The 24,278-nt window shown below is 45.8% G+C and overlaps 1 protein-coding gene across 1 annotated transcript in view; it reads right to left on the reverse strand.

The window, feature by feature from the left end:
- Positions 1 to 5,931: 5,931 nt before the first annotated feature.
- Positions 5,932 to 24,278, reverse strand: part of SLC18A1 (solute carrier family 18 member A1) — a 39,733-nt gene continuing 21,386 nt past the window's right edge. Inside the window, exons 5-17 of the mRNA XM_060102496.1 lie at positions 24,064 to 24,122; positions 21,643 to 21,726; positions 20,619 to 20,711; positions 18,955 to 19,044; positions 18,667 to 18,710; positions 16,480 to 16,540; positions 16,302 to 16,397; positions 10,296 to 10,374; positions 9,287 to 9,338; positions 7,688 to 7,751; positions 7,287 to 7,406; positions 6,895 to 7,028; positions 5,932 to 6,045 (exon numbers count right to left, since the gene is read on the reverse strand). Of these exons, the coding sequence (XP_059958479.1) occupies positions 5,932 to 6,045; positions 6,895 to 7,028; positions 7,287 to 7,406; positions 7,688 to 7,751; positions 9,287 to 9,338; positions 10,296 to 10,374; positions 16,302 to 16,397; positions 16,480 to 16,540; positions 18,667 to 18,710; positions 18,955 to 19,044; positions 20,619 to 20,711; positions 21,643 to 21,726; positions 24,064 to 24,122 (1,090 nt within the window). The remainder of the gene's footprint in view (positions 6,046 to 6,894; positions 7,029 to 7,286; positions 7,407 to 7,687; positions 7,752 to 9,286; positions 9,339 to 10,295; positions 10,375 to 16,301; positions 16,398 to 16,479; positions 16,541 to 18,666; positions 18,711 to 18,954; positions 19,045 to 20,618; positions 20,712 to 21,642; positions 21,727 to 24,063; positions 24,123 to 24,278) is intronic.

The raw sequence follows: 24,278 nt of genomic DNA on the forward strand, positions 1-24,278 counted from the left end.
CAGGGGACACGGGTTCGTGCCCCGGTCCGGGAAGATCCTACATGCCATGGAGCGGCTGGGACCGTGAGCCATGGCCTCTGAGCCTGCGCGTCCGGAGCCTGTGCTCCACAATGGGAGAGGCCACAACAGTGAGAGGCCCGCGTACAGCAAAAAAAAAAAAAAAAAAAAAAAAAAAAAAAAAAAAAAAAAAAAAACAAATCCCCATCTACCATTAAAAGAAGACAGTAGATGACATCAAAAGATTAAACCAAGAAAGAGCTGAGTAAGTAGGTTTCTTAGACATAAAAATAGACAGATAGATAGATAGATAAAATAGATAAAAATTTGAAAGTGGGGGATAGGATTCAGGGGTGAAGGATGAAGCAAAAGACTGCTGCTTTTTTCTCATACACCAGAGGAATTATTTGTTTTTTTTTAACTATCTGATTTTATAACTTACTACATAGTTACATTAATCAAGACAGTGAGATTCTGGCATAAGGACTGACAAATAAATTAATGGAATAGAATTAGGAGTTCAGAAATAAATCCTTACATTTATAGTCAGCTGGCTTTCCAAAACAGTGCTGGGAAAATTCAATGGGAAAATGATAGTCTTTTCAATAAATTGTGCTCAGACAACTGAATATCCACACGTAAAACAATTAAGTAGGACCCCTACCTCACACCACATACAGAAATTAACTCAAAATAGATCAAAGATCTAAATATAAGAGATAAACCTAAAAACTATTAGAAGAAAACATAGGTATAAATCTTCATGACCATGGCATAGACAATGGTTTCTTAGCTATGATGACAAAGCACAAGCAACAAATTAAAAATAGATACATGGATTTCAAAATTACAAGCATTTGTGCTCCAAAGGATACCATCAAGAGAGTGAAAAGACAACCCACAGAAAGGTAGAAAATATTTGCAAATCATATATCGGATAAGGAATTTGTATGTAGACTGTGCTCCATTCTAGTGTATAGCCTTAGGAAACTCACTTTCCTTTGTTGGACCTCAGTTTCCTCTTCTGTAAGATAAGAGAGTTGGACTAACTGATAACAGAAAGTAGCACTTGGATAGGACTTTGTGATTTATAAAGCGTATTCTTATTTCATTTATTATTATCTCATTTAGTCTTCATCACAACCCTGTTACTAAAGTATTGCTATTTTCTCCACTTTACAAATAAGGACGTTTTCATTGCCACATTGCTTATATGTAGAGGAGTTCTGCCACCTGCTTTGCTCTGTAATACTGCTGCCCTGTCCCCAGATCTCTGATACCCCGTGATTCCATGGTAGAACTAAGGTGAGCACCTGGCCACCTGCACATTGTCATGTTACTATATTGCACTACACCTGTACACACAGAGCTTCTTGCTTTCCTATGAAGATTTGCTCAACAACCAGTTGTGGCATCCACCCTGTCTGGCTGCCCCTCAGCACACCCAGGACCCTGCAATTCTCCCTTTATGAATAGCTGTCAGTTACTGGCCTGGGCTAAGAGTCTGAGTAACCAAAACAAGCAAGATTCGGCCAAACAACCTCAGTTTCCTCCCCTGTGACTTCAGGAGACTGTATGCTGACACAGTTTGGAGGACAAATGCAAACAGACCTTGATCAGGCCTCTTGCCTCTGCTTACACTGTACTCTTCACCCTCCAGCAGAAGAAGAACACAGAGGAAAAAGGGGGTGGGGGAGGAGGACAAGGAGGGAAAAAAGGAGAAGGAGGCAGAAGAAGGTGCATATTTTATTTCCAATAACTTCCTGAATACAGGAAATCAAGCCTCAAGTCACATTTGTATTTCTGAGGTGCGCTGGAGCACTGTCTGGATGTCTCATCTTTGCCTTAGGCTCTTCACACAGGCCCTGCCCCTGGCACTCACTGAAGGTGGCCCCCAAATAAGCCAGCAGCAGGATGGAACCACAGAAAGCCAGATCTGATCTACAGGGGGTGATGCTAAAGCCCAGAGGTGTGAAATGACCTGCCCCGGGACACAGCAGCTGGTCAGTGGCAGAGCTAGACTAGGATTAGTTCTGTTTACTTTTTTTTTTTTTTTTTTTTTTTTTGCGGTACACGGGCCTCTCACTGCCGTGGCCTCTCCCGTTGCGGAGCACAGGCTCCGGACGCGCAGGCTCAGCGGCCATGGCTCATGGGCCCAGCCACTCCGCGGCATGTGGGATCTTCCCGGACCGGGGCACGAACCCATGTCCCCTGCATCGGCTGGCAGACTCCCAACCACTGCGCCACCAGGGAAGCCCAGTTCTGTTTACTCTTGATTTGGTCCTCCTTCTATCACCTTATGACCTCAGCATTTCTCCTTCACAGCAAGGGGGGAGAGTGCTGTGTGCCAAAGCCACCTTGTTCCAATCCTCCCTTGCTCCAGAGAAAGTTGTTGTTTTTTTTTTTTTGCGGTATGCGGGCCTCTCACTGTCGTGGGCTCTCCCGTTGCGGAGCACAGGCTCCGGACACGCAGGCCCAGCGGCCATGGCTCACGGGCCCAGCCGCTCCACGGCATATGGGATCCCCCCAGATCGGGGCACGAACCCGTATCCCTCGCATTGGCAGGCGGACTCTCAACCACTGCGCCAACAGGGAGGCCCCAGAGAAAGTTTTTCTGCCTTAGACAGGATTGTAGGGGTGCACTCAGCAGGACTAAGTTGTGTGCCACAGCGACCTTGGTGCATCACCCATGAAGCTCAGTCCACAGGTAGAGGACAAACAGGTATTAGAGATGACAAAGATAGACTCAGCCACATCACATCCAGAGCCACCTAGGCATGCTGTGTGGACTACGTTGCCCTTTCTTCATGTCAACCTCAGAGGACAGACTTACACAAGCATTACAGAGCTGCCTCCAGGTAGAGGGTTGAATAGTCTTAGAAAACTTATTTTATTTCAGTTTGGGCTGTATCTTGGAGTAATGATACTCCATAAGTAAGACAACACAGTGGGAGATAATATTCCCTAATACCGACTCTTGCCTTAGCTCTGTAGTGCTTTTGGAGTAGCCCTTTGTGGAAGTGTTCTGAGATTCGGTGCTGACACCAAGACGGGGCCTTTCTTAAAGGTTTTAGCTACTTTCTTCACATCCCCTTGGGTTTGGGTCCCTCCCTATAAGAAAGGTCCTGTCTCTCTCCACACCACTCTCCCTGCCAGCCATTTATCATCTCATGTGCTCCCTCTGCATTTTCTCCAGCTCCACAGTTACTGCCTGTGGTAACTGCCTGTGCCTTGTGGTACTCTGCCTTGCACCCCAGGTTTTGTACTTTGGAAATAAAATGTCTTCTGGTTTGTTTCCAACACTCTGAGAATTCCCAGTATTTTTCTGGCCTATTGAGCACAATAGCTCATGAGTTCCACTGTCTCCTTTGTTGCATCTCATTGGTAGTTAGGGGCCTCTCACCCTATAAATGTTTATAGTCTCTGCAGCTCCTCCCTTTCATAAGGGGAAAATACCCATCTTCAGCCATTCCACAGTAGAGGCCATCTGATACTTTCTGCCACTTTTACAAAAAAAAAAAAAAAACCCCAAACCAGTAAATAAAACCAAAAACAAAACAGAAAAATCCCAAAAAACAAACAAAAACAGAAACAAAAAAACACTTGTGGCTCATTTTTGCTGGGCTGTTATTTTCAGTTTTAGAAGACCTTAGAGTCACCTGTGAATGTGTGAAGCTTACCATGAATTCTTTCTTTTGTAAAACCATTGATAAAGACTAATTCATTTTCTATTTTTATGATATTCTCTTTTTTAATAATCTTCTATATATAGGCTACATTTATGACCTATTTCTGACCTATCATAAATAAATGGGTCCTGACTTAACTTTGTAGTGTTTGGTGTTGACCCTTGTCAACAGTATTTTGAAAGGCTGAATAAATTATATACATTGTCTCTCCTTAAATATGTTTTCAATTGCTCAATGTTTACTAACAAGTTAAAGATGAATTACTCCTTTAAAAATTCTTCCTACTTTTTTTTAATGTGTGAACAATTTCCGTAACAAGCCCATCCTTTAATTATAAACTGTCCTCCATGTGGATGTGAGAATCAAAAGAGCACTGTTGTTGGTGCCCCTGACCCCTCCACACCCTACTGTATCCCACTCCCACCTTGTACAGGAATCACAGTGGACATGCACTCAATGTAAAATTTGTAGTCACAGCTTACATATTTTGACAAATTATTTCCCAATTTTATCTTTGAGCTCCTTCGAAATCTGAGACAATACCATCCTGACTAAATGATATAAATACATCGGGTTTTGCAAATCAGGGAAGTCTAGTTAATGCCAACCCCCTAAAAACACACCCATAAATCAGATATCCATTGTCCAAGTGGTAAGAATTCATTGAGGCTAAGGTTGAATGTGTTCTGATGATTCAGGACTTGCACTGAACCCACCAAACTTGCAGAGGAGTACACTAATCAGACCCAGGCACCATTCCAGAGTAAAGTCTGAACACCTCGATCTAATATCCAGGAGCCCCAAGTCTGTGCCTGTGGGTCTTTCCATTCCTGCCTCTGCCTCCATCTCCACCATTATTCCCCACCCAGACCATGAGCAACCCTGCCTCTTTACGCCTGAACACAAGTGTATATACAAACTTGCAGTATTGATCGTTTTTATTCAATGTATATCCAGTTTGCTCAGATAGATGGAAGACTACCTAAGGGTAGGTGCCGTGTCTCCCATATCTTGGAAACCCCATCTCTTAGTAATTATTTCAAAAAGGTAGGAAAATGTCAAAATATTTATAGTACCTACTGTATTTGCCCACACACTCTCTTTTGCTGTAAAAGAGCATCCAGTGTGCCATGTCTGAATCAGGGATCAACTTACTCATTAGCAAATGTGGACAGTGCCTCATTAGAATCTTTGTGTTAGGAAACCCCAGTTGGAAGGGATTCCAGCACAGCTGCTTCACCCTTGTTCCCATGAAATCTTAGAGTTCATAGACTGTGTTTTCTGTCCTCCTACATTTATTTCTAAGAATCTAAGAAATCTAAGGAAAGGGAGACAAAACCCACAGGGGACATCATGAGAAAGTCAGTAACTCAAGCATAAGAGAAGCAGGCTCTTTTCCTTTCCATTTAGTAATGAGGAAAGTAGGAGACCTCCTTCCACTGAGGGCAGACTCACTTCAGCAGCTGTAGGTTTGGCCACAGAGAAAACACTCAGCTTATAAAAAACCAGGCAAACATTTCCCAAACTGGCAATGTGGCAGCAATACAAGGTTGAGGACGCTTCCTCAACTCATCTGGGAAAAGTGAGGGAGGACCATGTCGAGGAACAGAAGACAACACTCTTATAGTCTGTTGGGAAGGTACCAGAGAAAATCAGATAACAGATGAAATGAGTCTTGGCAGCCACCCCACTGGTTTCAGGGAACATGGCTCACTGCCGCCTCCGTGAGATGAGTCACCCCTCGCAGAACCCACACCGCCTTACAGAAACCGAGGAGGGAGCATCGCTCTGTCCTCCCACAGAAGGTGGGCTAGCTGAGGCATCAAAGCTTAGAGGGAGGGCTTCCCTGGTGGCGCAGTGGTTGAGAGTCCGCCTGCCAATGCAAGGGACACGGGTTCGAGCCCTGGTCTGGGAAGATCCCACGTGCCGCGGAGCGGTTAGGCCTGTGAGCCATGGCCGCTGAGTCTGTGCGTCCGGAGCCTGTGCTCCGCAATGAGAGAGGCCACAACAGTGAGAGGCCCGCGTACCACAAAAAAAAAAAAAAAAAAAAAAAAAGCTTAGAGGAAGAGCTATAGGTGACACAGGTGAGGAGAGAACCTGGGAACAGCATGCATGGGAGGGGAGGAAAGGAGACACCAGGGGAGAGAGAAGTGAGGAAGAGCCTGTGGAGATCTGCGTCCAGGGAACGAGGCAGTCACTGAAGTCTGAGCCTCACGTGACAAGGTCCAGGGACCAGTTTCTGTTGCTACTCCTCACAGCCAGGCTCCTCATCGCTGTCCTCCCCCAGAGGAAATTCCCTCATGTGCTTCTCGGCTGCGTGCCTCCGGGTCTCCATGGGGCAGTCCTGGTGCAGAACTGCCTGCAGCAAGAGGCAGGAAGAGAAATCACTGCACATCCTTCACCAGCTTCCCCATCCCCTTCCCCAACTAGCTCATCCAAGTCTAGTGCTGTGCACAGAAAAGACTCAAGAAACCAGCAAAGGACCCTTGCTCTGCTTCATGTATGTGCATAGACCACCCAAGGGACCAAGGTGTAGTCACCCTAGTCAAGACAATCATCTGATATGCTTTTAATTGAATCCTTTCAGCCGTCGTACAGGCTCGAGCAGGGAGCCAGCTGAAATGGGCACCACCTCCCACCAGACTTTCACGTCGTCTTTTGCTCCTTTAAGCAGCCTCCACATCCATCCCTAACCCACCCAGACCCTCAGGGTGCTCGTGCTGCGGTAAGAGGAAAGTATCTTATTAACTAAAATCATATGCTGTGGTTCTCTTCCCTGGGGTGTTTGTGCTTTAAGAAATGACCTGGTAAGGACAATGACCGATGTGAGTGAATGAATGAATGTGCCCAGTGGAATTATGTCCATTTTGTGGGCATGCTTTGGTAATTCACACTTTGCCAGTAACTACAGCAAATATAGGATGCCTTGGATGATCCCTGACCCCAACACTTTACAAGCATCCCATTTTCCTTCTGTACTTAGGACCCTTCCTAACTGACCAGTGTTAGAGAGAAAGTGGTTGTGTAGAGGAGGGAAAATAAGGAAAGGCACAAGGGAAAGAGGGAGACGAAAGGGGCATTGGAAAACATGGCAGAGCAGAGAGCCTATCAAAGAGGGAGGAAGTAAGAGCACGGGATAAAAAGGGATGAGAGACATGGAAAGAAACAGAAGATGATTATTTTTTCAGCAGTCGTCAGAGCCCCTTACAAGCTTCTCCTCCTTGGCTGGGGGGCTCCTCAGGTAGTAGCAGAGAGGAGCGTAGATGATGTTGACGACCCCGATGATGACCATGAGCCGGGGGAAGCCAATGGCTCGCACAATGGCACCCCCAGTGGATGGGCCTGCGAGGAATAAAGCAAATTTATTTATTTATTCAAAAAAATAAATTTATTTATTTATTCAAATTTATTCAAAGTATTTATTGAGTCTTGATCACACGGAGGACACCATGCTAGGGGCAGCAGGTGACCCAGGAGACGTCCCAGGGTCAAATATCTCCAGAACCCTAGGAGAATCAGCCTCTTCTACCTGGTAAATGGTAGATAAAAGGAGAGTGGGGTACCAGGTCCTGGTGTTCCCCCATCTCTCCACCAACATACCTATAGCAAAGCCCATGCAAAAAGCCACGTCAGCGATGGCATAGATACTCCCGTACACCGGGGCATGGCGCAGGTCCACCAGGTGTCCCATGATGGGCATCACAGAGGAATCCACCATGCCTGTAGTCAGAGCAAGCAGGACACCGCGGTCAGCTCTACCCACAGTCCCCCTGCCTGTGTGTGGCATCCTCCCTCCTCCTCCCCCCTTTAGTCCACTGCCTTTGCCTGCTGTGCGTCCTCCCCTCAGAACTGACACCCATTCCCACCAGGAGGTATGAGACCATCTCTCCATACCCCTGCCAGCCGCTCTCCTGCTTCTTCTGCCTTTCCACATACCCCCTCTGATCCGACCCAAAGCCAACGTTCAGGGGCTTCTTGTTTCCTTTAAGGGCACTTCTTACCTATGGAAAAGCCAAGCCCTGCATTGGGGCCAATGAGACCAAAAATATTACGAGCCAGAGGAATCTGCAGCAGGAAAGGAGGAAGAGTTCTTCAGGAGTCCAGCTGGGTCAGGTGGGAGCAGCACAAAAACAGAGAGTTTTCCTACAAAATGCATCCTTGACCAGGCGCTACGTGCCACAGACATTATCTCTGTGTATTCTTATACCTCCTGATGAAAAAGAACCTTTACTTCCATTTAAAGATAGGAAAACTAGATTGGTGCCATTTGGGTTGAAGGTTCTATCGAGAATTACAGAACATAAGTGGTAAGATCAAGTGTGAACCTCGGATTTGACTCTAGGAAACCGCAACAATGGCCCTTTTCTGCTACATGGACTCTTCCTCACCTTCCTCTATCCCCTCCACCCAGACACATACTTCCACCCTCACTCTTCACTGAGTGGAGTTTCCTCTCTTTTCTATCTGCAACATCACCCAGAGGTTTTACTTAAACCCTAATTGGGAGCCCGTGGAGCAAGAAGACATAAAAGAAATGCCAACAACCAGTTACCTATGGGCTAGCAGGGCAGGTGGCGTGGTTTGCATTGCCGCTTCAGCAAGCTTGTGAAACTCATTCTCTTGCCCCCCCCCCCGCATCCATCCCCCATGGAAGCCTTCTTTTCCTCTTTTGCTGGTTCCTTACCTCCCTCCCTGGGCATCTGTCACCCAAACCTGCTATACCAGCACACTCACCCCTTAGAGGTTTCACATACCATTTAGATGTTAGTGGCTATAAACAATTGTAGGGGTGAATCCTCAAGGGCTGTTTCTATTTTATCACTAGTACTGGTTAAAATTCACTGTGGGCTCACTACATGCCAGACACGGCTGCAGTTGGTGTGGGTAACCCTGTGAGGTGCTACCAGAATCCTCTTTACACAGATGAGGATACTGAGTAAAGGGAGGTGATGGAACGAGCTCAAAGTCACATGAGGAGCAAGTGACAAAGCTGGGACTGAACATGGAGCTTGTGCTCCCGATGAGGACCTCCAGCCTTTCCTGAGCACTGTATTCAGTGCTTTACAGCCATCTTATTCTCCTTCAAGCCTACGAGGCAAGCGTGCTTCTGATCCTTATGGTGGAGAGGAGAAAACGAAGGCTTAGAGAGCTTGAAGGGGACTCCTGGAAATGGAAGAGCCCTTCTTTCTTTCTTCTTCTACCAAACATTCTGGTGCTAGAGATGGGAGCACAGATAACGGTTCCCCTGGTGGCTTATGGAGTCCTGTCAGGGTGAGATGAGTAAATGAAGGCATAAAATGCACCAGCTTACAGACCCCAGAAATAGATACCACGTGTATTGCTTCATGTGCCCATCCATAAAGCCTCAGACCTCTGTCTCCAGCTGCCCCACTGCCCTCTCCCTCTCCTTCCCCACCTCCTTTCAATGGGATGACTGGTGGCATCTCCCTCCAGTGCTAAATTCCTACCTACACAGAAAGAGTCTTTCTGACAATCCTTGCCAAGTCAACCCTCTGCTCATTTCAAAGGAAAGTGGTCCTTAAATGTCTGGGTTTCTCTTTCTCTCTCTCTCTCTCCCAACAAGACCTTATTATACTTACACAAAGCAAGCTGGTACCTACTACCACCATCCCAATCAGGGAGCACAGCCACCTGGAAGAAAACAGCCATCATTAAACAGTGCAAAGGGGAGAGAGCCCTTCCACCTGCCACCCCATCACCAACACACTGGCCAGTCCCACCACCCCTACTTCCAGGAATCCCTTAGGATATGAGAAGGTAAACACATCTCTACATGACCAGTTTATGCCCAGGTGAGCCCTTGTCCTGTACCTTCCTGGCCCCTCATCTCTTCCCTGACTCCACACCTCTTTCCAGTAGAAGCAGATGAGGAGCAATGGGACATAGTCTTCCTTCCCTTAGAAGAGGAAGCAGCTGACTCAGAAGGTACTTGCCCCTTGGGGATAATCCTCAAACTTAACTTCTGCTATTTCCCGATTCAGCCTACCTCTCACCTATTCATATTTTATCTGGTCTTCAGGGTCCATCTCAAAAACCACAAAACATCCCAAACTTCTTTCCTTCTCTGATTTCCTATGGCAATGGTTTTTAAACTTATTTTAAAAATCTTTGTGCTGAACTCCAATGGTAAAATTAAAGGTGTTCTCACTGTAGTGGAGGAACAGAAACCAGACTCATACCTCTTAGCCCCCAACCCTTTCCACTTGGTGGCCTCTGAGGCACACCTGTAGAGCTCCCTGGGGGTCCATGGAATATAGTTTGACAACCACTGCCCAAAGGTACTGCTTTCTTCATACCTGTTCTCTGTGGAATTACTTTATCTCTTCAACTGGACAACAAACATCTGGATACTAAAGGTTGTCTCTCATATATTCACTGCCTCTTCTATAGCAGCCAGCTCAGGACCATCCTTTCTCTATATTGCCCTTACCATCTACCCATCCCCATCCTCCCAGTGGGCAGTTTTTATCTGTGTGTACTTGTTCTAAAGTTTCAACCTCAGAGAAGCTATTATTCATCATCCCAGGTGCAGGGAACACCTCAGAAGACTCTCCCACCTGACTTTTCCCAGACCCCCAGGCTACATACCGACCCATCTTGTTGGCCAACACACCAAAGAGGTTGGTGCCAATGAGGTAGGACACACTGGCAGGCAAGAAAGCTAGACCTGTAGAAAGACACAGGCCCTTACCTTAGAATGTACCCAGCTCCTCTAAAACACCTTGTTTTGTGTTCAAGGATCCCAAACCACTTTGTTTTGTGGGTTGGAGATCCTTGTGCAAACCCAGAGCAGATGACATAGGGCTCCACACTCTGCTTTCCTCAAGAGCAGGGCTGCGTTTAGCTTCAACACATTTAATGTGCTTTTAGCTCCCCTCTTGGACTTCCTGATGAATGGCTTTGATGAGCCATTCTCATGTATAAAATACCTGTGATTATCAGCATAAGAGCATGAGCTTTAGAGAATGACTTACATACCTCCTAGGAAGTAAAATTCCTGCCTTGCTATTTACCTGTCCTTCTATTGCTCTGACAGTGAATTTTCTTTTTTTTTGGCCACACCTCAAGTCTTGCAGGATCTTAGTTCCCTGACCAGGGATTGAACCCATGCCCCCTGCAGTGGAAGCACAGAGTCCTAACCACTAGACCACCATGGAATTCCCTCTGACAGTGATTCTGGATAAGTTACTAAACCTTTCTGAGCTTTGGCTTCCACATCTAGGAAAAACAAAGCTATGATTCTATCATACCAAATTACATTAAGGGGCAAATTAGATAAATGTATGTAAAAGGATTTTGTAAACTGAAGCCCTTATCACATAGTTTTTTGTGACAGTAGAGTCAGGTACCCTGGAACATGGGCTTTGCTGTTGAGTTCAAACTGTGGCTTGACCACGTTTTAGCTCTGTGACCATGGGGAATTTATCCTCTCTCAGCATCATTGATTTATTCTTTCATTTATTCATTTATGTAGCATTTTTAATGAGCTTTTATTATGTACCAGGTATTCTAGGGACCAGGATTAGAAGGGTGAATAAAATAGAGAAAATCCTGGCTTCCAGGGAGCTTACATTCCAAGGGAGGGAGATAGACAATAAACAAGTAAACAAATAAATGAAAAAGATAATTTTGACAAGTGATAAGTTCTGTGAAGAAAGTCTAATGTGGCAGTATGGAAGAGGGACAAGGAATAAGGGCTAACTTAGATTTAGGGGATCGGGGAAGGCTTCTTTGAGGAGGTAACATTTAAGCTGAGAACTGAATAACCAAAACAGAAGGTTTTTAGCAAGAAAAACAAACAAACAAACAAAAACACTTAATGCAAATAGGAAGGCCCATTGAGTGGACAAGTCTAGAGTTCCGAAGAGAGATCCTATGCACAGACATAAGGGTGCGGCTAATTGGTTTACCAATTCGTTCTTAAAGCCATGGGAATCACCCATGAAAGATCAGAGATAGAAGAAGAGATATCTATGGACTGAGCCTTCTGGGACTCCTACCTTGAAAAGTTAACAAACGAGGAGGAGATAGCAAAGGTGGTAAAGAGTAGCCAACGAAGTAGGAGGAGATGGAATCCAGAAGGAAAAAGAAGAAGAAAAGAAAAGAAAAAAGAAGTTTGACCTCTGAAGGAGCTGGGATGTTCCAACCATAAAGAGAAGGCAGTGGATGTAGGCACAGGTACAGGGAAGTAAGTATATGTAGTGCTGAGAACATGCAAGGTCCCTTCTTGTTGCTTCTATTTTCTCAATGACTCGGAGTTGAGGATGATGAAGGTGAAGGGATGAGGGTGTGTAGGAGGTTTGAATGGAGAACTCTAAACCAGTCCTTTTGGAAAGTAGGAAGGACATAACTAGGGACTTAGAGAAAGACTGTTGAACAGCATGAAAACCCACTTTAGATTTGTGGCCATAAATATAAGGTGAGCCCAACAGCCTACCTAGTGTGTGTTTTCCTACAGCCCCATTTCACTGCTCAGGTGCATGCAAGGAGTCGGCAACCAGATAGGCTTAACCAGAGTGAAGGCTTCCCATGTGACAACCCCAGAGGGAGCGGGTGGGGCAAAGAAATTAACAATGCTTTCAAAGGAGTGCCATTAATGATGGACATGGATTCATCATGATGGACTCCAAGCTGAGTAAAGAAAGAAGAGAGGACATGAGTAGTGAGGGAAACAGAGAAAGAATTGAATGGACTGGTGATCCCAGTGTAGCCAAAATGTGTTAATATAGGGTATTAGAATACCTGAGCAGGGAATATGTAAGGTGATAACTGCACTGCTTGGAAGTGAAATTTCAGAGAAGCTACGATTAATGGTGAGGTCAAGGTCAATATTATATAAAGGTTTGATTGGTTAAGGTGGAGAGGAGAAGATCATTCCAAGAGAGTAGACTAAGGAATAGGCCAAGATGTTGGCAAGGTTATCCACCTGGATATGGAAGACACCAAAAGTGGTGACAGCAATAAAGGTGAAATGAACATGCGCCAGGTGTTGGTGGATTTAATGAATAAGAAGAGATAACTCAGGGGTCAGTAGATAACTGCAATAAAGAAGGGTGGGGTGGTATAATCTAACGACATGATTTTCAAGGGAGTCAGGGCCTTTGAAGGAGAATGAAGAAGAAATGATTCAGAAGCAGCGAAAGAAAGCAAAGCCTAAAGGAACATGAACTTCCATCAAGAAGGCTGTGGGAAAATGGTGTTCTCAGAAAACATTCAGGTCTCAGGGCAAGAAGATGAAACAAGTGTTCAGAGAAAAGAGGCTGAGGGCATAGGGACACTTGCTGATGGCAGGGACTTCCACAAGACCCAGGATTTGGGAGGGCAATGGGAAACTGGGTCAGATTAAGAAATCTCTCAAATATGGGAATAATAATAATTGCTACCAGATAGGCTGGTTATAAGCCTTAATTGAGATAATGCAAAGCAACCATTTTGCAAGGTGCCTGGCACAGAATAAGTGCTCTCTGAGCATCGGCCTTAACTATTATCATCATAACCAGGGAGTAACAGGGCCAAGACTTGAACCCAGACCTTCTCCCTCCAACTCCAGGTGTTTCCACCACCCCACCAGCAGTGTGGCAGCACAGATGGCTCTGGCATAAAGAACTGCATGGAATGAGTGGTGTGAGTTTCCTTGGGTCTCACCAGCCTCTCTCTGCCTCTCTGTATGGAGTGGAAACAGTGCTGCCTAATAGAAACTGTCATGATGATTACAATTAAACCCAAAGTCAACAATTCACCAGTTACTGGCTGAGGTCTTGTTTGCTTTTAATATTCTCTTCTGTGGGCTGGAGGTGAAACACACCTTAGTGTGTTTGTCTAGTCTCTCTGTACAGGTGGCAATCTGTTTCAAACTGTAACCATGTGTTTCTGTTTAATTACTTTAAAAAAATGTAATAGTACAGCTACTCAATTGTCTACCTGGTATCTGGAAATGGGCACCTGTACGAAGCCCACAGGCCTCCTAGATACATCTCCTTGACATTATTTTAAGTGGTGTGGGATTTCCTGAATGAGATTTTCCTCAGTCAGTGTGGCTTGTTCTTTAGGATCTGAGTATAGCTTGCAATTCAGTAGCATTTTGTGCAAAAGAGGTGTTCCAGACTATATGTCTACAGACACATATATATTTCACAGCATATCTTCAAGGGGTGGGGAATTACACAGAGCTGTGACTGTCAAAGTGATTTCAACAAAAACAATGATGAAAACAGTAATGATTTTTATTTCCTGACTATATCCTCTATTCCAGGCACTGTGCTAATGCCTTTAGAATATAAAGATCTATTTAACCCTGAAAACAACCAGAAAAGTGCCTCCATTTTTTTTTTTTGATTTTTTTTTTTTTTTTTTTTTTTTGCGGTACGCGGGCCTCTCACTGTTGTGGCCTCTAGACCAGGCTCCAGACGCGCAGGCTCAGTGGCCATGGCTCACGGGCCCAGCCACTCCGCGGCATGTGGGATTTTCCCGGACCGGGGCACGAACCCGTGTCCCCTGCATCGGCAGGCGGACTCTCAACCACGGCGCCACCAGGGAAGCCCGTGCCTCCATTTTTACAAATGAAAAAAGTGGAGTTTGAAGACGTTAAGTAACTTATCCAAGGACACAACCAGTAAGTGGCTGGGTCAGGATTTCAACCCAGGTGGGCTTGTCTCCAAAGCCTGAGCTCTTTCCTCCACTGGGTGAGAGTAGCGGGCACACAACGGGCCACTTGGAGGATGTTCAGTCACACACTACAAATTGTTCCCGCAAACAACCTGGAGACGGGTCTGCATTGAAAGCAATATTTTTCAGTGTGGTCGCTGACACCATATCAGCATCCCTGGGAAACTCACCAGGAATGTAGACTTGTTTCTGCTGAATTGCTGGATGGGGCCTTGCAATCTGAATTTTAACACACTCTCCAGGTGAGAACATTTGAAGTTAGACTTACAGATGCAGAGGGCACTGAGCAAAGTTGTAAGGGATGGTGGAGGACAAGGCCTTCTCAGTCTCTCACTTACCCCCCTGAGGGCTTTCTACTGTAGACTTGCCTGCGCAAGGCACTGGGTGGCATCAGGCCTGTGAGCTTCCTCGCGTCTCACCAGCCTCTCTCTGCTTCTCTGTACCCTGACAGGAAACAGTGCTGCCTAATAGAAACTGTCAGGATGTTTACGATGAAACCCAAAGTCAGCAATTCTCCAGTTACTGGCTGATGGCTGGTTTGCTTTTACTATTCCTGTGGGGTGAAGAAGGGCTGGAGAGAGGCCGTTCTGAGCCAAGGTCGGTTGGCCCTCCACTCCAAGAGCCTCGAGGCAGGGGATGTTTATTTGCACCGAGCACCAACTAACTCAATCAACTGTCATGGTCAGGGGCAGCTGCAGCCCAGAAAAAATTCAATTTAGGGCTACGAGTGCAGCTGGGAGCCTTGCTTAGCCTGGTCCCCTAAAAAATTAGATTTAGTGCTTTTCATTGTATATTAAGCTGTATCAGGTTCTTGTCAGTTTCCCCTCGGGCCACTTAAGCCTCTCCTCCCTGCAGTGGCTGAGCCATTTGCACGTAACCTTCTCTGTCCCCATTCCTCAGGCTTCCTGGAAAGGTCCAGAGCCTGCTCTCTGAGCTCAGATGAGTCATGAGGACATCTCTCCATGGAGCAAAGGAGGCCAGAGGCCTCCCTCACAGAACAATATACTCCATTAGCACCTTTTTAGAGGTAAAAAGATAGCAAAAGGGTAACCTGGGGGACAGGGAGTGGGAAAGAAGAACGTATCAGTGATGGTGACGGTGGTGCCTTGTTAATGTTCTACGGGTGCAAAGCTTTGCCACAGATTATGTCATTTGTTTCTCAGATTTACCCTCTGAACTAGATAGTATTCTGATGTCCATTTTAGAGATGAGAAAAGTGGTGCTCAGAAAGTTGTGATTTTCACAAGTGTGCACAGCAAATCAATGGAGCAGAAATAAAAACCCAAGGTCTTTTTTTTTTTTTTTTTTTTTTTTTGCGGTACGCAGGCCTCTCACCGCTGTGGCCCCTCCCGCTGCGGAGCACAGGCTCTGGACGCGCAGGCTCAGCGGCCATGGCTCACGGGCCCAGCTGCTCTGCAGCATGTGGGATCTTCCCGGACCGGGTCACGAACCCGTATCCCCTGTATCGGCAGGCGGACTCCCAACCACTGCGCCACCAGGGAAGCCCAAAACCCCAGGTCTTTGGACTAGAAGTTATTCAGCCACCCAGCTAGGTATGTTGCCCCTCCATCACCCATCAACGCCCCCCAACTCTGTGCTTCTCAGCCTGCTTCTTTTTTTCTTCTTCTTCTTCTTTTTTTTTTTTTTTAAGTTGAGAGTTATGACAGAAATTTTTAGGACTTCAAGCCCAGGAGGCAGCCTCTCAAGTAACCCTGAGAGAACTGGTCCTCGGCCTGCTTCTTGAAGGGACTGCCCACTAAATCAGGCTTGATTCACAGGTGTGGGCAGGGAAGGTAATTCTGTGAAGGAAGCACACTGTCCTTCTGTGACTCTGAAGACCTGGCCCTGATGATGCTTGCCGATTACCTGAGAAAGGGCCCATGGCACGCATCTCTGCCCAAGCCCGAGTTGGGGACCAAGGTCACTTACCTAGCTGCCACTCAGGGGCACACATGGTCTGCATCATCCAGATGGGCAGTGTGGGCTCGAGCATGGCCACCCCCATGTTGGCAAAGCAGAGGGAGCCTGGGGAGATGGTTCAGTGAGCCCCCGAGGCTGCCCTGAAACTCAGACTCTCCCAGCCCAAAGGGAGGAAATGTCAGCTTACCTGCAGCCACCAGGATAAAAGGGTCTCTGACAAGTGTGAGGAGGGGAGTCCCCTTGGCACTCTGAGAACATGGACAACAAAAAACTTCCATTTGTACAGTGTATTCATCTCTCCTGTTTTCACAGAATCTGAGAGCATGCAGGCAGACCTCAGAGACCATCTACGTCAGCTCCCTTACTGGAGAGACCAGACACCCACGTCATAGAAGAGGAGGCGACTTGCCCAGTGTCACAGAGTGAGCTGGTGGCCGCACAGCCCCCGTGTGCAAGGCAGTCACAAAGAGTAAGACAACATATTCCAGACATGATTCCTGCCTTTGAATGACCATCAACCAGATCAGAGTGGATTGTCAGCAAGGCCAACGTTGGACAACAGGTGTTCCTGGCCTCGGGCCTCTCCACTAGATCTTACCAGCACCAATATTCACCCACGAGGGACCACAGACAGAGCGCTGAACCCCAAAGGTGAGCCTAGAGGTAACAACTCAGAAAGCTGCTCAAGCCTTCTGAATGCTTTGTTCTGACCGTGTGGAGCCATACTGGACTGGTGTGGCCGAAGGAGCCTGAACATCTAGATTAAAATGCCAGCCTAAATGTCCAATTATAACATCCCGCACCCCTCAAAAAACTTCATTCCAGATAAACTTAGCATCTACCTTCCTTCCATGCATACAAGCAGGCCCTCAGTTGTCATGGTTATCTTTTCCTAAACTCCCTTCCTTCTCCTTTGCATAGGTTCAAACCTCACCCATTCGTCAAGGTCAAGCTTAAATGGCTCCTTCTTATCCAGTGTTCCCTGACTCAAGAGCTGGATCTTCTCTCTCTTTCAAATTTCCTGAGTACTGTGTCCTTATCTCTGGTGTTTACCACATTCTAGCTTGTAATAGATTTAATAGTTTTGATATGATAACCCTCTCTGCATCCACACAGGGTGGATTGCAATATTCAGAGATACTAAAACTAAAAAGATCATGCCTTCTCCCATATATAATTCAAGTAAATAGACAGATCTAACTCATAAAATGTACATAAAAAAGTCCAATAAACCCTTTGAGCCAACCATTTCACTTTTCTTTGTTTTTGTTTTTGGCTGCACCACGTGACTTGTGGGATCTTAGTTCTCTGACCACGGATTGAACCCGGGCCCTCGGCAGTGAAAGTGTGGAGTCCTAACCACTGGATAGCCAGGGAATTCCTGACAATTTCACTTTTAGAAATTTACTCTAAAGATGACCTCCAACTCTATAACAATGCTTATACACAAGTTTATTCATTGCAGCACTATTTGTAGCTGCAAAATACTGGAAACTACTTAAATGCCCAAATATAGAAGAATGAATAAAATATAGTACTGGTATGCTAGCCAGAAAAAAAATACTTTTTTGAATACATAGAACATTACCATCTAAAAATCAAAATTATTCAAAAAGGTACTAAAGGAAAATCACTCTTCTACTTACAACACTTCTGATACCAAATGGGTGGGCCTTTTTCACACCAGGCAATTCTCCAATTCTCTGTGAACCAGCTGGGTGTCCCTAAAGTTTAATTCAATTCTGACACTAATTACTTGGAGCTAGCACAGACCCCACAAGATTGCCCCCCACTTCAGACACCAATCACAAGTAGTGCACCCCTAGGATACCAACACTACCTTCTGACTTGGCTAAAATCAAGGTCCTTAGATCAAACATTCCCATACTGTCTGTACTCTCTTATCTTTCTTCATGACTTGGTATAGATTTCCCAGAGCCATCTCTGTCTTAGAGTCAGACAGACACCACCTCTGATATTTAACTGCTACAGAATGACAGTCTGCTTTGGGGGGGAGAGGTTGTTTGGATGGCCTCCAAGGTCTTCTTTAGCTCTGAGATATTATAACTATAAATACTCAGGTCCCAATGTCATTGTCATCCTGGTTCTGAGTTATTATATATAACTCAGTAAGGTTTCCTTGATTCTTTATAAGGCCCTTCCTCCATCTTGGTCCAACAACAAGCCAGACTCCTTCCCCATCCCTCAGGCTATCCTAAACGTGACCCTATTGGGAATCCAGTACAGTTCATGCTTTCTCCAACTCCACTCCCCTTTCTTCTGATGGTTTGACAGGGATGGTCTAGGCAGGCCTGTGTCACTGCACCTATCCATTCTATCACTCTCTTGGCAATGGAGTTTGGTATCCACTTACCTCAGGAGAGACTTTGGAAGGCTGCAGGATGCAAAGCTGGAGTGCTAAGAAAGGAAGAGGGAGTGAGAAATAGTTCAGTGTGTCTACTTATTAGTTGGAGGATCCAATAACAGCCACGTTGTCAGCACCTTACCCCTTGCAGATCTAATTCCCTGGGCTTCCTCCCTCTCTCTCACGATGGGGCAGTCCTCGATCCACCCAAATATGTCAACACGGACACCACAGCATAATGCACTCCCAGCCTGACCTGGGCTCTCGCCTGCCTGGTGGCCTCTGATGGTGACTTACCTCCATCCAGTAGTGCCAGGAAGGCCAAGATGAGGAAGGGTACAGTCTTCCCCCAAAATACGTATGTCACGCTTCCAAACGGAGCTCCCACTAGAAAAGCAAAACAGGCATGGATTCCAGAGATGGGGGGCTGATTCCCAGCCAGCATGACTTGTCCTCCTATACCCAGTGAGCATTTCTTTTGATGGTCTGCTAGGGGCTGAGCTCCACATGAGGACACGAGGTTTTGAGGATTCAGAGATGAAGAAGACCTACTTCCAAGGGGCTCACTTTCTAGTGGAAGAAATGTGTGTGTGGGCGTGGGGGGGACCCAAATAGTTATAACGTGGTGAAAAGTAAGTGTTCCATCCACAAAATGTTATGTAATCACAGTAGAGTGAGTTCAGGTGGCCACAGGGGCTTTGTCAACTGGCTAATACTTGTGGGGAAGAAGCATGTGTGAAGAACACAGAGGTGTCAGAAAAGAGAGTGTGGATGGAGCAGAAATAGAAGAAAGTCCCTGTTACTAGAAGAGGAGTATTTGGGAGATGAGAAGAGGTGGGGAGGGTTGAGACCAAATAGCCAAGGGCCCTGTATATCCAGATAAAGCATGTACTTGGCCTTGTGGGCTAGGGAGAAACACCAGTGCTTTTTGGCAGGGGAGAAACACCAGCTCTGGGCATAGGAAGCTTCTTCTGGCGGCACCTTGGAGGAAGGAGGCAACGTGCAGATCAGGCAGGAGGCTGGTGCCTTGTTCCAACTGAGATGTGATGAGGAGCTGGCTTTGAGCAAGTGGCTGAGGAGGGTAAAACAGGCTTATTCATTTGGGAGGGAGAGGTGATAAAGGAGACAAGGATGCACCAAAGTGTTAGCTTGGGTGTCTGGGGAGGTGGATACTAACGAAGAGCAGGGCTTTGCTTCCCTGTCCTCGCCGTGGTGGTAGAGAGCAGGGTACAGGCCAGGGAAGAGATTTTTGGTGTTTTCTTCTCAATTAGCTAGAAAATTCCTAGAGGGCAGGAAGCATGTCTGAGGCTTCTGACCTATATCCCCTCTGTGCCAGCATTGTGCTTGGCACACAATACGTACTCAGTAAAAGTGTGTGGCTTGTTGGACTAGTCAATTAAACCAGACTTTGGATGAACCTCAAAGAAAGTATAAGCTTATGGTTTGGAGCTTGGGATTCGATCCCAGAAAATCTGAGTCTGTATCCTTGCTCTGGCATTTCCTGGCCATGTGACCTCGGATGGCTATGAACGTTCCTTATCCTCATCTGTGTAATGGGGGCGATCATTCATCTTTTACAGTGTGGTAGTGAGGAATAAAAGAGATTATGTATATATTTAGCACAGAACCTGACAAAGAGCATGTTCTCATGTTGAAAGTACTGGCCACGTACGGAAGCAGAGGTAAGGCGGTGGCTACTAACATGCAGATATTCACTCCCTTGAATAGAGTAGGTTTCTGGACCATTCCCAGGCCCTTATGGGCTGTTCAGCTCCCCAAGGGAAAAGAGATTCTGCTTTTCCTGGGCAGAATTTCAGAAGGACTCAAAACATGGTTGGACAGAGAAGGAAGAAAAATGCCGTCTTCCATGACCTTAGAAACACCTGCTTCCTGGGGCTGTCTCCGGAGAGTCTGCTGTAGCTCATGCTCCTGAACCCAGACCTGGGACCAGTGCCACTTACCTAGCACTCCCAAGGCCAGGCCCCCCAAGGCAATTCCCATGGCCTGCCCCCTCTCACAGTCATCAGTGTAGACACTTGCCAGCATCCCAAGACCTGTAAGGAGAGAGGCAGGTAGAATTAGCATAGTCTCTGCCTCTCTCACTGAGTCCTTGGTCTTGCCCCTATTATATCTTCAGGGGTCGTCTTAGCTAGAGTTTCAGTTTTTGGGGTTTTATAGAACCTAACCCATAGTATTTTGCAAATACTGCCTCCCACAGGTCCCCCAAAATGCCCACCTTGCTCACTTCTTCTGTTCAGGATATCATTAGAAGTGCAAAAGTCTCTGGGAAGGGTAATGCAGAATACCATTGTCCAGTGATCCTGCATTTCATATTATTTTATCATTCCTAGTACAGGTCCCTGAATCCATGGATATGGAGTAGGTCAAGGAAGGGAAAAGCTATGGACACAGAGCACTGCTCTATTCAATGGGGATGCCCAAGGAAGAGTATGAAAGCACTTGGGAGAGAGTGTGGGCTGGGCTCTTATGCTCATTTACTCATGTGTAAAATGTCATAAAATCTCTGCTTCATAGGGTTACATTAAATATTGTATTTGATAGTACTTTTCAAACTGTGATGGTATTACCAATAGTATTAACTTTACTATTTCTATAAAATGGTAAGAGGGGGACAGAGAAAAGACCATAGAGTGGCATTAAATAAAACCTGGCATACTTCACAGTTTTGCCTTGGGCTTGGTCTGACCTGAGCTTACAGCATCTAAATATCAAAGAAAATTATGTCACGCTTAGGGATTTACAGGCACTACCAGCAACTCTACAATTATCTTGTTTTTAAATCACAATTTCCGCAACTATGCAGAGATACATATCACAATTTATGCAACAATCACAACTATGATGATATTTTCCTTAATTTCTTCATATAAATCTTATAGTGTCTGACGGTAGTAAGAGGTGGTGAGAGATGTGTATGTGTGTGTGTGTGTGTGTGTGTGTGTGTGTGTAAGATGTCGGCGTTACCTGCAACAGATGAAAATGAAGATCCAATGCCTTGAAGAGTTCGGGCCACAAAGAGCAGGGTATAGGTACCAGAAAAAGCAAACACTGGGCAAAGAGAATAGCAAGAAAGCTCCAGTTAGCAAAAATGCCTTTGATTCCCTGGCCACCAGAAAATGGACTCGTGATACTATAGACATGAGCCATTATGAGTATGTTTTAATAAAGCATGATCACTGCTCCCTGTTTTCGGAGTTGTCTTTCTAATCCTTCCCCCTTAATTAGGATTGCATTTTAATTGGCATGAAGGCAGAGAAACCAAAGCATAAACTGATTCACCACACAGTGGATGGAAGGCTGAGTGTCCACATTTCCTGCTTAAAACCCAACATCCTGTCCACTGGAGTCAGGGCTGTGCATGAAACCCAATGCCCTGGGCTGAGAACTGGTCCCTGGACCCTACTTCTGGATCCTCTATATGCAATACCCAGATCTGATCTTTGCCATTGTTGGGTCCCATTGAGTCATCTGGAGTGTGGGACAAAAGCTATGTGTACTTGAAGGACCGTTGGTACTGTGTAGAAAATAATATCTTGTAATCCAATCATATCCTTCCCCTAATATTGGAGGACCTTTTAGCCAAATCAGATCAGTGAGTATTTATTAAGTAATACTGACCATGCAGCTGTGCTGTACTCTGTAGCAGATGTGAAATAAAGAGAATATCCAGTTCATGCCCTTGAAGAGATTCATTCTACTAGAGACTAACATACACGAAACTGAGAACCAAACAGGAATATGTTGTCAACAACTAAATTACAGGGCATTGGTAGTAAGGTTGGTGGGTCCAGACATGTCTCATCTCCAATTCCAGGCCAACACCACAGAAAGAGAGAAGACTCCCTCCCAAAGTGTCTGAATCAGCATAATCTGAATCCCTTTGCCCATTCATTAGATGTCTTTGGTTGTGTTTATAATCTTCTCCCATGACTTCCCGACATGAGCACACCGTCTCCCAAACATGCAAATGATTGGTCTCTCCTGGCCAGGCCTCCAATGCTTTCTGCCAGGCTTTCTGATTTCCACTCTGTTCAGGGTCTGCTACCCCTATGTCCTTTGAGAATGGTGTGACCAACTCATCTCTGTTGGCCCAGGACCTCTGTGGTTTTAAAATCAAAAGTCTCGCATCCCAGGAAGCCCCTCAATCCCAGGCAAACTAGGATGGTTGATCCCCCTATTTAGGAAGACCAAAGTAATTTCTTTTTCACTTTGTGCCCCAACATGGGCCACCATTTAGCTCCTAATTACATTAAGCATGTTTCCCAGCTGGGGGCCCTTCAGGGGAGTGATGGGCATCAGTAACCTCATTTTAGTATTTAAAAACCCTGAAGGAATGCTACACAGGATCCCCTAAACATCAAACGTTTGCTAGAGTTAGGCTAACTCAGTATAGCAACACTAGTTATGGCATGGAAACGATAATTATTATTTAATATATACAGTTCAGTAGATAAGAAAAGCTTTCAAAACATGAGTTCTTGGACTTCCCTGGTGGCACAGTGGTTAAGAATCTGCCTGCTAATGCAAGGGACATGGGTTCGATCCCTTGTCCGGGTAGATCCTACATGCCACGGAGAACTAAGCCCGTGTGCCACAACTAATGAGCCTGCACTCTAGAGCCCGCAAGCCACACTACTGAGCCCACGTGCCACAACTACTGAAGCCCGCATGCCTAGAGCCCATGCTCCACAAGAGAAGCCACCGCAATGAGAAGCCTGTGCACCACAACAAAGAGTAGCCCCCCTCACCGCAACTAGAGAAAGCCTGTGCGCAGCAACAAAGACCCGACGCAGCCAAAAATAAATAAATAAATTTATTTTTTAAAAAAAGGGAGGTTTGGGGCTTCCCTGGTGGCGCAGTGGTTGAGAGTCCGCCTGCCGATGCAGGGGACACGGGTTCGTGCCCCGATCCCGGAAGATACCACATGCCGCGGAGCGGCTGGGCCTGCGAGCCATGGCCGCGGAGCCTGTGTGTCCAGAGCCTGTGCTCCGCAACGGGAGAGGCCACAGCAGGTGAGAGGCCCGCGTACAGCAAAAAAAAAAAAAAAAAAAGGGAGGTTTGTACTAAACTCATTCAAGGGATTACTGATAGATACACACATACACATTATAGCATACAAATTAAAACAGCCTTCACAATTTTCCCAAGCTGAAGGAAGTGAAGTATCTGTTCTTTTATAGCATGATATACAAATGCCAACTAGACTGAGTTGCCTCTACTGCTCTAGTCCCCATAACGAAAACTGTAAAGCATTTAAATCAGTGTCATAGGTCACTTAGTCAGATGACGAATTAGCGAACTTGACCCTGCTCTATTCCTGGTAATGCATGTGATAAAATCAAAGTTAATCAATGAAGTGAAGAAAAGAGGTAGCAAATTACTTACTAATTGTGGAGATAAACATGATAACAAAGCCAGCAAACATGGGAATGTGATATCCAATCCTAAAAGGGAATTTAAAAAAAGATACAATTCCAGTAGGCATCTGTATCCTTGCACTATATTTTTTCATGTAACTGGGAACAAAAATGCAGTTATTTGAGTGCATGGCAAAACATGTCTCTGAATGCAGGTGTAGAGATGGAATATGACATGTGAAT

This window comes from Mesoplodon densirostris, chromosome 6 (assembly GCF_025265405.1).
Source record: "Mesoplodon densirostris isolate mMesDen1 chromosome 6, mMesDen1 primary haplotype, whole genome shotgun sequence".
NCBI lineage: Eukaryota > Metazoa > Chordata > Mammalia > Artiodactyla > Ziphiidae > Mesoplodon > Mesoplodon densirostris.